Source organism: Raphanus sativus, chromosome 5 (genome assembly GCF_000801105.2).
Source record: "Raphanus sativus cultivar WK10039 chromosome 5, ASM80110v3, whole genome shotgun sequence".
Classification (NCBI taxonomy): Eukaryota; Viridiplantae; Streptophyta; class Magnoliopsida; order Brassicales; family Brassicaceae; genus Raphanus; species Raphanus sativus.
The window spans coordinates 39,248,588-39,260,365 of NC_079515.1; the positions used below are offsets into that span (position 1 = coordinate 39,248,588).

The 11,778-nt window shown below is 39.9% G+C and overlaps 1 protein-coding gene and 1 long non-coding RNA gene across 2 annotated transcripts; both read right to left on the reverse strand.

Annotated features, from left to right (window-relative positions):
• Positions 1–6,437: 6,437 nt before the first annotated feature.
• On the reverse strand, positions 6,438–7,934 carry LOC130512851 (uncharacterized). Its single transcript, XM_057011271.1, has 2 exons — positions 7,800–7,934; positions 6,438–7,355 (listed from the first exon to the last, which is right to left on the reverse strand). Exons 1-2 carry the CDS (start codon positions 7,821–7,823, stop codon positions 6,468–6,470), a joined length of 912 nt encoding a protein of 303 aa, XP_056867251.1. The 5' UTR covers positions 7,824–7,934; the 3' UTR covers positions 6,438–6,467.
• Positions 7,935–8,454: 520 nt separating this feature from the next.
• On the reverse strand, positions 8,455–9,794 carry LOC130512852 (uncharacterized). Its single transcript, XR_008946460.1, has 3 exons — positions 9,043–9,794; positions 8,905–8,953; positions 8,455–8,648 (listed from the first exon to the last, which is right to left on the reverse strand). It is a non-coding gene; the product is annotated as an uncharacterized LOC130512852 (long non-coding RNA).
• Positions 9,795–11,778: the final 1,984 nt, after the last annotated feature.

An 11,778-nucleotide genomic window follows, 5' to 3' on the forward strand; every position in this document is an offset into this window, starting at 1 on the left:
TAGGAAAAATAAGGGCTTATTGCAAAAGTGACTCAAAACTTGAATTCAAACAGAAAACTAACCTTTTCTTTTGACTCATTTTTTTTTGAGTTTTTAACCCCACATCTGCATTTTATCTACGAAAATGCCATTAACCCTTTTTTTTTTTTTTTTTCGAAAATGGCTTCTTTACTGTCTCAACCTCATTTTCTTCAAGTATTTACAATATTGCCACTGCCATGAATAGTGGGAACAACCTTGTACGAACTGTTTGGAGCTTTTAATGCCCTTTAATGCACGTAAATCTCTTTACACTCTCTCTGTTTCAATTGTTATGAACTAAAAACAACATTTCTTTCACTTTCTCTCCATATTCATCCAAAAAACTGAAGCTTTTGATTCAAAATTGTTTGGAGCCATATTTCTTTCGTTTTGACTTACGGTTGCTTTCGTTTGAGGTTCTGGGTGGTTGGAGAAGACCCTGTGTGCAAACAAAGTCATCTCACCTAGTTGAAGGTACGAATTTGAATTTTTTTCAAAATCTGTTCGCGTAGAAGACTTACAAGTAAGTCATCTGTATGTAGAAGACTTACTGATGAGTCTTCTGGTCAAACGGACGACTTAAACTAAGTCGTCCAGCTTTGTTTGGTGAAAAAAAACAGTCCAGACGACTTATATATAAGTCGTCTACGAGAAACAGGCTAGTTTTGCATTTGACCGAATCGTGTCAGATCTTTGACTATTTCTGGACGACTTATAATTCAGTCGTCTCTCGGAAAGTTAAAATTTCAATATTTTATTAAACTAGACGACTTACGTGTAAGTCGTCTTAGGTTAGTTTTGTAGTTGAAAAATAAAACTTCATAATTTAATTTTTACCAGACGACATAATATAAAGTCGTCCCGTCAGAAGACTTAATTTAAAGTCGTCCGGGGAAAGCAAAGTCGTCCAGAATTTTTCCCAATTAAGTCGTCCAAACCTTGCTTATCCCGGACGACCTTAAATTAAGTCGTCTAGCTGGACGACTTTTAGTTAAGTCGTCTGGAGAAAGTTAAATTTCAAGTTTTATTTTTCAATTACAAAACTAACCTGGGACGACTTACGTGTAAGTCGTCTAGTTTGAATAAAATATTGAAATTTTTACTTTCCAGAGACGACTGATTTATAAGTCGTCCAGAAATAGTCAAAGATCTGACACGATTCGGTCAAATGCAAAACTAGCCCGTTTTTCGTAGACGACTTATATATAAGTCGTCTGAATTTTTTTTTTTAACAAACAAAGCCGGACGACTTAGAATTAAGTCGTCCCTTTTAATTTTCAATTGCAAAAGTGACCTCTTTAGACGACTTACCTTTAAGTCTTCTGGACGACTTAAATCTAAGTCGTCTGCGATAATGTTTGTTGAACTTCTTCATTTTCTCTATGTTTACTAATGTGTTTTATTTTGAATATTTGCAGATGATTTTTAAGTTACATGCAGTGTATGGAGAATGGTTGTTGAGAGATTTCCGTTGGGATTTTGTGGTTGATGATCTCAAAGGAGCAAGATTGTTTTTATTGAATGAAGATTCAACACATGCTGAACTTGTTGCAATGGCTCAAGAAGATTATAACCTGGACATGAGATCAGTGACTGTGGAGATTAGCTACTCATTACCAGCAGAAATGATGATGACTCCAAGCAGTCCTCCCATTCATGTTACAAGTGATAGACAAGTTCGAAACTTGCTCGAGATACTCAAAACGCATAGAGTATGTCTTTGTGTATCAAGCCGCAGCAAGGTGGAAACGGTTTCAGAGAAAAGAGAAGAAGCTGGTGATAATGATGAAGCTGGTGAATGGGAAGAAGATGTTGGTGATAATGATGAAGCTGGTGAATGGGAAGAAGATGTTGGTGATAATGATGAGGCTGATGAATGTTTTGAAGATGTTGGTGATAATGAGTCTGTTGAAGATGAAAATCAAGATGGGGAGGAGGAAAATGGGGAGGAGGAAAATGGGGAGGAGGATGCTGATAACACTATTGTTGGTGAAACGGATCAGAATGGTGGGGATTACAGTCTTTATGGAAAGGTTCTAGATGAGGACGAGGAAGATGATGATAATATTTGTTTTGAAGAAATTGAAAAGACATATGCTAAGACAAATGCTATTGAAGGAGGAAAATCGGATTGTACCAGCATCTATGTCAACCAGAGTTTTGTTAGCAAGGATGCACTGCTTTCAGAGCTGCGGTTGACAGCAGTGAGGGGTAGGTTTTCTTTCAGAATATACAAATCAACAAAAACTCTCCTTGTGGCAATATGTCGGGTTAGCGGTTGTGGATGGAAGATCAGAGCGAGTGTGAAACATGGGTCAAACACGTTTTGGGTAACAAAGTATGTGGAAAAACATTTATGCTCAATTGGAGACCGAATCGCTCAGCGGAGACACTGTACTCCAAAGTATGTTGGTAGTCTTTTCATTGATCGTGTTGGGATCATTGATGGGATAACTCCACAGCATATCACTGATGCAATGAAGAACATGTTTGGCATGACGCTTGATTACACCACTTCATACAGAGCACTGTTATATGCACAGAAATTGGTGAGAGGATCAGCAGAAGAAGGGTATTCGCGTCTGCCTTCATATCTCGAGCAAATCTCCATTGCAAATCCTGATTCTATCACGGCTATAGAACTTGATTCTGAGAAAAGATTTAAGTATCTATTTCTCTCTTTTGGAGCTTCTATCAAAGGTTTTAAGTATCAGAGAAGGGTCATTGTGGTGGATGGAACTCACCTAAGTGGAAAGTATGGAGGTGTTATGTTAGTTGCAGCCGCACAAGATGGCAATTTTCAGATATTCCCATTGGCTTTTGGGATCGTGGATGCTGAAGATGAACCTTCTTGGGAATGGTTTTTCACAAAATTGGCTAGTTGTATATCTCATGACAAGCCTCTGGTGATAGTCTCTGACCGGCACGCGGCCATTAAAAGTGCGTGTGAGAAGGTGTTTCCTTGGGCAACCCGAGGAATATGTTATTATCACCTTCAAGATAACATTGTCAAAAAGTTTAAAGGGAAACATCTCATGTACTTGGTGAAAGGGGCTGCTTATGCGCACACGGTTCACGATTTTAACCGGTACATGGCTGAGATACGGAGTGCAAACCCGGAACTTGCAACGTATTTGGAGAAGGCCGACGCCAAGCTATGGTCAAGGGTTTATTGTAAGGGGAACAGGTTCAACATAAAAACAAGCAACATCGCTGAATCTATTAATTCCGCACTGAAGCGAGCAAGAGGATTTCCGATTCCGTTCCTGCTGGAGTTCATAAGGCAGAAGTTAGGAAAATGGTATTGGAAAAGGAGACAAGATGCTTTGAGTCTCCCAACTGTACATAGCCGGGGTGTTGAATACTTGCTTGCTGTTCGATCAGAGATAGCGGATACGATGACGGTCGAACCAATTGATGGATGGCGTTTCTTTGTCAAAGGTGGCAAAATGGACTGTGCGGTTGATTTGGAACATGTAAAGTGTGGTTGTGGTGTCTATGGAGTGGAGAAAATACCTTGCTCTCATGCTATAGCAGCTGGAACACATGCTGGTGTGCATATCGACACACTTGTATGTCCACTTTACTCAAAGAATCATCTGTATGCAGGATACTCAGAGAATATATATCCTATCGTGTCACAACATATTGAGGAACGAGAATGCTTTCCTCCAAACGTAAAGCGTGGTCCGGGGAGACAGAAGAAATCAAGATGGCAATCTTGGTTGGAGCTATCTAGGATGAGGGGACACAAACCCAGGAAGAAACACAGGGCACGGAGATGCTCAAACTGCAAGGAAACTGGCCATACGAAACCACAATGTACACAACCAGTTGACTAGTTGTCCAGACGACCTAAATATAAGTCGTCCAGTCTTGATTACCCGTCCAGACGACTAATTTCTAAGTCGTCCAGTGTTTCGTCTACCTTCTACGAAGTCGTCCAGTGTATTAGACTACCTTCTACTATCCCTTCAAGTGTATTTTTTTAGACGACCTTTTACGAAGTCGTCCAGTGTATTTAAGTCGTCCAGTGTATTTAAGTCGTCCAGTGTTTAGACTACCTTCTACTATCCCTTCAAGTGTATTTTTTTTAGACGACCTTTTACGAAGTCGTCCAGTGTATTTTATTTTTAGACTACCTTATTTTTTTTAGACGACCTTATTTGTAAGTCGTCCAGTGTATTTTATTTTTAGACTACCTTATTTTTTTTAGACGACCTTATTTGTAAGTCGTCCAGCTGGAAAACCTTCCAGACGACTTATTTGTAAGTCGTCCAGCTGGAAAACCTTCCAGACGACTTATTTGTAAGTCGTCCAGCTGGAAAACCTTCCAGACGACTTATTTGTAAGTCGTCCAGCTGGAAAACCTTCCAGACGACTTATTTGTAAGTTAGAAAATCTATACAAGTTAGAAAATCAAATAAATCATACATGCCCACAAACATACAAATAGATTTGTGTAAACAAATAGTTCAAATATACAAATAGATTTGTGTATACAAATAGTTCAAATATACAAATTGATTTGTGTATCTATACAAGTTAAAAAATCTATACAAGTTAAAAAATCTATACAAGTTAAAAAATCTATACAAATTGATTTGTGTATCTAATCATACATGCCTACAAACATACCACCATCCTCATTATCTTTCAGATGCTGATCAACAAGCTCCGTCCATATAGCCAAAGCCATAGTATCCCTCATAGTCTTCGCATTGGACCTAGCAAAGTCTTTAGGGCTAAAGGGGACCCCAAGAGCATGACATTCAATGTACTTTGCAGCGTACACGCCACAATCACCATTGTTGGCCGTGGGTACATCTTTGAGGAGTCTCTCATAAGTGTATCGCTCCAACCCATGCATCTGGTCTCCGCACTCCACAATCAGATAAGGGACCATCTCGAGAAAAGGCTCCATTATCTCATCCCATCTTTCTGGTATGGTAGTTGAAGGTATGCTGTCCCAGACGACTATGTGCCTCTTAGGGATCGATATCCAAATAGCCACCCAATGTTTGTTGTCCAAGTTCAGTGGCGCATAGATATCATCAATGTCCTCCCCCCACTTCTTGTTTGATTGGCAAAATGAAGGCATTGATCCGTCATACAAACTCGCCGCCCCACTAGGTAGCATTTTTCCTAAACCATTGTGATCAGACGACGATGTTTTGAAGACCAGATACTGTTCTCTCCAAGACTGGGTAAAGTTGTGATCCAGGAAGCACATTCGCTCGCTCCGGAAACATTGTGGGTTCTCCTTATACCTCTGCCTCAGCACATTCATCCAAGCATCTATATGCTGCATATAAAATAATACAAGTTAGAACCTTCCAGACGACTTACAAATAAGTCGTCTGGAAGGTTTTCCAGCTGGACGACTTACAAATAAGTCGTCTGGAAGGTTTTCCAGCTCGAAAACCTTCCAGACGACTTATTTGTAAGTCGTCCAGCTGGAAAACCTTCCAGACGACTTATATATTTACAAATCTATACAAAGACAAGTTACCAGACGACTTATTTGTAAGTCTTCTGGAAGGTTTTCCAGCTGGACGACTTACAAATAAGTCGTCCAGCTGGAAAACCTTCCAGACGACTTATATATTTACAAATCTATACAAAGACAAGTTACCAGACGACTTAAAGATAAGCAGAAGACTTACTACGTCTTCCAGCCATGCTTTGGATGTCCGGAGTTTTTGATACCACCAAGTTGGTGATGTACGTGGTTTGTCCTCTTCCTTAGTGAAATAATCACTGCAAACAAAAAAGCAATCAGTTTTGGTAGACTAAATCAAGCTATTATGGGTAAAGCAATCACTTACGGATCAGTTTTCAACCAATCAGCGAGCTCCTTCATCTTAGGTCTGTTTAGTGTGGGAAATGGATTATACTTTCCCACTCTAAGGAGTTTCCTTCTCTCTGCCGTATAAGGAGATATCTGCGTGGGAGCAGGTTTCTTCGTTCGTTCACTCCTTGCACGCACAGAAGCAGTGGGAGCTGTTTGGTCCAATACAACCAGGCTCGGTTCTGAAGCTGAAGCTGGATCGGTGGAAGCGAAGCTCGGTTGTTGATCGTTGGAAGCGAAGCTCGGTTGGTCAGTGGAAGTGAGAGGAACAATCTCTTTGGAGGTGACACCATCTGCTTTATCCTCCGGCAAGATCTTATATACCGAGATCGCCTCATCTGCTGTATCCTCCGGCAACAATCTCTGCAATAAAAGAGAACAAGTTAACCCTGGACGACTTAAATAAAAGTTGGGAGAGGATTTGGTTCCAGCTGGAGTTCAGACGACTTATTTGTAAGTCTTCTGGAAGGTTTTCCAGCTGGACGACTTACAAATAAGTCGTCTGGAAGGTTTTCCAGCTGGAAAACCTTCCAGACGACTTATTTGTAAGTCGTCCAGCTGGAAAACCTTCCAGACGACTTATATATTTACAAATCTATACAAAGACCAGACGACTTAAAGATTTGATATTAACCTCTTTGGGCAGAGGAGAAGGCTGTTTCTTTTGTGGAGAAGGCTTTTTCGTTTGAGGAGCAGGCTGTTTCGTCTGAGGAGCAGGCTGTTTAGTTTGAGGAGCAGGCTGTTTCGTTTGAGGAGCAGGCTGTTTAGTTTGAGGAGCAGGCTGTTTAGTTTGAGGAGCAGGCTGTTTCGCCTTTTGAGGAGTAGGCTTTGCCTTTTGAGGAGCAGGCTGTCTGGTGGGAGGAGTAGGATGATTGGTTTGAAGTGGAGGCTGATCCTTTTGAGGAGTAGTCTGTTTGTTACTAGCCCCGGTTTCTGGGGCTTGTGGGGTAGGGTGTTTTTTACTAACCCCGGTTTCTGGGGCTTGAGGGGTAGCCTGATTGGTGACACCAACCTTCTTCTCCACAGCTTCCAATCTATCGGAGATCTTCCTAATCTCCCTGATGCACTTCTTAAACCCCTCTTTCATCATGTCACCTAAGTCCTTGAACATGTTTTCTAACTCCTCTCTGGTCACCCAACTAGCCTCTTCTCTAGCCTCTTCTGTAGCCTCTTCTGTAGCCTCTGTAGGAGCCTCTTCTCTAGCCTCTTTAGGAGCCTCTTTAGGAGCCTCTTTACGAGCTTTCTTCCGAGGTCTCTGATTGTCTTCCTCCACCTCCTCCACAACCATCTCTTTGGCTCTTTTCGATGGAGTCACAAACTTGGGTTTTGTACCAGTGACTTCCCAGCAATCCATGGTCCACTTCCACGGTCTCCGATCATACATCACTTTAATGATGTTCTCCGCGGGCACGTCATCAACCTCAGAGTCCCATTTTGGCCACATTTCACTAATGTCCTTCTCAACAAAGTTGATCACGCGGGTCTGCAGTAAATAGAAGAAGAATCGAGTTAGATATTTGAAACAAAATACTAAATAGACGACTTAATTATAAGTCGTCAACTAAGTCGTCCAGCTGGACGACCTTCCAGACGACTTATTATAAGTCGTCTACTAAGTCGTCCAGCTGGACGACCTTCCAGACGACTTATAATAAGTCGTCTACTAAGTCGTCCAGCTGGAAGACCTTCCAGACGACTTATAATAAGTCGTCTACTAAGTCGTCCAGCTGGAAGACCTTCCAGACGACTTATAATAAGTCGTCTACTAAGTCGTCCAGCTGGAAGACCTTCCAGACGACTTATAATAAGTCGTCTACTAAGTCGTCCAGCTGGAAGACCTTCCAGACGACTTATAATAAGTCGTCTACTAAGTCGTCCAGCTGGAAGACCTTCCGGACGACTTAATTAAGTGAAGATGGAAAGGTACCTGACTCAAGATAGCAGCTTTCATGAATCTGCGGCCTCTGCTGCCGTCGTAAGCCAGAATCGGTGGAGACGGACTGTTTGCTCTGGGTAGACCAATACTAGCACCCAATCCCGGAATAGCTTCGTACGCCCAGACCTGAAGAACTTGTATAAAGCCATCCACGGTGTAACAGCCAGTAATATCTTTGTTCCACAAAGAGTCCATCAGCACCTTAAACGCGACTCTCCCCCATGGATAATTCTCAAACCTTTCTAAATCCATCACTAGCCTTGCGAGAGTAGCTCGTGTAGCGCTTGAGAACTTTTTCCCTTCAATGAATCCAGTGAAGATGGAAAGGTACGCGAGTCGCTTGCGATCTTCCCTGGACCAATCCCCGCATCTCTTCAGTGCTGCTATTATCTGATCAGTACTTGGCCCAGCTTCCCGATGAACTCCCATCATCTCCCAGAAAGAAACCATCTGTGGGGTAACTTCACATTCTGGTGTCTCAAGGTCCTCGATGTAGTCGCAGTTTAGACCAGTGATGTTTTCAAACTCTAACAGTGAAAACCTCGCAGGTTCTGGACCAACGAGACACCACATCTCGTACTTCTTCTTAATGTCCAGCTTTAAACCGAGCAAGTGGTGAACCAGCCTTGAAGCCCAACCAAATCCCTGCTCCTTGAACTTGATGAAAACTCCCAATCTCGACTCCTTGAGCTCTTCAAATTCAGCATCAGTGAGAGCTTCCCTAAGAGCAGTATGCAACTTCGTGTTATCCGTATGATACGAAATGCTATTGTGGGGTTCTGGCTCTTCCCCTAATGTGTATAACCTACGGGGGAGTTCTGGAATATCCATCCTTTTTGTCTGCAAAATAATCAAAGACAACAATAGAAGTCAGAACACAAGCTAAATCAATCACGCCTTAATTGTTACTCCAGACGACTTAGTAGACGACTTAAATATAAGTCGTCTAGAAAGTCGTCCAACTGGACGACTTAGTTGACGACTTATATTTAAGTCGTCTGGAAAGTCTTCCAAATGGACGTACTAAGTCGTCCAGGTTGAAGACTTTCCAGACGACTTACTTACAAGTCTTCCAGTAGAAAAATTTCAAGCGGACCTGATTAGTCGCAGAAGGAGTTCGAGTACTCGTCATTGTGGTTATAGATCTGAAAAAATAAACGTGAAACGGTGAGAATGAGTAAATTGAAAGAGACAACGTTTTATGTTCATCTTTTCCACGAGTTTGATGACTTACCGGCGTTAGGGTTTACAGAGAAACGGCGCTACGGTTTACAGAGAAGAAGCGGCGGCGCTAGGGTTTAGAAGAAGCGGCGGCGCTAGGGTTTAGAAGAAACGGCGGTGCTAGCTAGTGTTTAGAGTAAGCGGCGGTGAGAACGTTGGTGAGCACGGTGGCGAGGGCGACGGTTTGTTCGGAAATAGTGGAAGCGGGGGCGCTAGGGTTTAGAGGAATCGGCGGCGCTAGGGTTAGAAGAAGCTGCGGCGACAACGGTGAGAATGAAGTGAGATAGATAGCCGACGTTGAGAACGATGGTTGTTCGGAAATAGTGGGAATTCGAATCGCCTTTGATATCGCCGGTGAGAGAGAACTGTTAGGGTTTCTGTTCGCGGAAAATGAAAAAAAAAAAAAAAAATCACCTTATATATTGGGTAAATAATCCGGTTAGCTTTAAAAGTACATTGGTAAACTTTAAGGTTTGGTCCGGTTTAGACGACTTATTCTGGCTGATAATGTACATCAGACGACCTAATATTTAGTCGTCTGGGAACAGAAGACTAAATATTAAGTCGTCCAATACCCTAAAATGAACCCCTAAACTAAAATGACTAAATTAACTTACTAACCACGTTATAAAATCAAATTATACTTCAATAGTGTTTACTATACACAGAAACGAACACGCCTAGGTAATTTTAAAAATTTTCAAAAACGGTTTTAATGCTTTCCAAAATCTAACCCTAAGAACACATACAATACTACAACATATGTTGATGAAACATAAACTAAAGAATATCATGACTCACTACTTTCACTCATCTGGGCTGAAAACAATTGAAATTTGTTATATATTAATTTATATCTCTTAAGACATATGTTAATTACATAATTCCAATTTTTCACTTATCAAAATATTTTTTACAAAATTTTTAAATTATGTTTAAGAATAACTGTCCAGACGACTTAACTTAAAGTCGTCTGGACGACTTATTTTCAAGTCGTCTGTTTACAGACGACTTGCGAGGGGTAGAAACGTAAAAAAAAATCCGTTTTTTTGTTTGTTCACAAGGAGATAGTTGTAATTTCAATAGCCTTTTAAGTTACTTTTGCCTTTGACCCAAGTTGGGGTACTCTTTTGGGTTTGACTCCAAGTTTTGAGTCACAATTGGTAATTCTCCCAAAAATCAATCGTAATTTTGATGGTGGTATTAATCAATCCTATGATTCGATAATAAAACATTGATTAGTTGTACGTTAAATCATTCATAAATTTATTGTCAATTACTAATTATGTCCAAGCATATCGTATCAATAACAATCACCATTATTTTTGTTTGTCAGCTAATCGTAATTATTCATGTCACAGTTTAAATCAAAGATGTATATACTACAGAGATTAGATGGATAGTTGGATCCATTCATATGCATAGTTAATTTAATATTCGTTAAGCGACAACGATGCAAATTTTGTCAGTATCTTAATAAAAATAATTTTGTTTTATTAGTATTTAGTAGTAATTTATTGAGGTTAGGTGTTGTGAACTTGTGATTACTTTTTGGATTACCTTTACTTGTGACCTTCCGTACGGGCAACCACGGAATCACCAGCGAAGTAGTCATATTAAACTAGGTCCAATTTAATAATTAAAGTTATTGGCAGTAGAATTAGTCCAATATAGTAATCTGTATAAAAAAATTAAAAGAGAAAATCAATACCAAAGAAAATAAAAACTTTATGATAAAAAGTCTAATGGTGTGAGGAAAAGGCCAAAGGGATAAGATTTGTGGTTGGTCTGATTCATTATCACAACCAAGTCTTATTTGCTTTTTTTCATTTAAAAGGCTAAGATGATCGTGCATGTCTTTGTATTCACCCACATGCACATGTGTGTTCTTCATCTAAAACTATATGGCCCCAGGCCCCCCCATCGATCTCTTGTGGTTTATTAAATAGATACTTTGTTTCTTTGGCCGTTTAATAGACGTGAGTCTGTCCATTTACAAAAAAAAAAAGACGTGAGTCTGTCTCGTTTCCTAAACAAGGTTTACTAGTACAAGGTTTTACCAAAAAAAAAAAAAAAAATACACGTAAATTTGTCTCGTTTCCTTATGATGTAAACAAGGGTTTATTAGTCTAATGGTTGTAAAGGATATACTCATATGCAAAATACTGATCAAAATGTAGTCTAGTTATAAAAACAACTAAAAGCATAAAAATTACTCTAAATATATTTATGTTTATTATTGCCATGAAATTTTGGAGACCAAAAACGTTTATTAAGAAATTTAATAAAAAATATTTTAACAATTTAGGAATTTATATCTATGTATATTACTTCTAAAAATTGTGGAATAAGACTAATGTTTCAACAAGCTTTGTCCACATTCGATCATGGTTAGGCGTTCAGAATGTGATCAAGAGACTTTATTTACATGACACGATTAATACCGTTTATTTCAAGGCATAATTATATATATGTAGTATATATGGTCGAAAGGACTTACATTATTGTTGAAAATATGATCATTTAGAGTTTGACAAAACTTTAAAATGAATCTGAATTAGTTTATGATTACTGCTCGATGTACTATGTAGTAGGATTTATATTTGAGTTGATGTATGGTCAAGAGAGAGTGTGATAACGCAAGCAACTTGACACGTGGCCAAACTAGCCATTGTTGCCTCCTTCGGAACATCCAGTCGACAAGCTAATGTATTGTCTCGCTGTCTCTAATCCCAGATTAGGTTTTAAT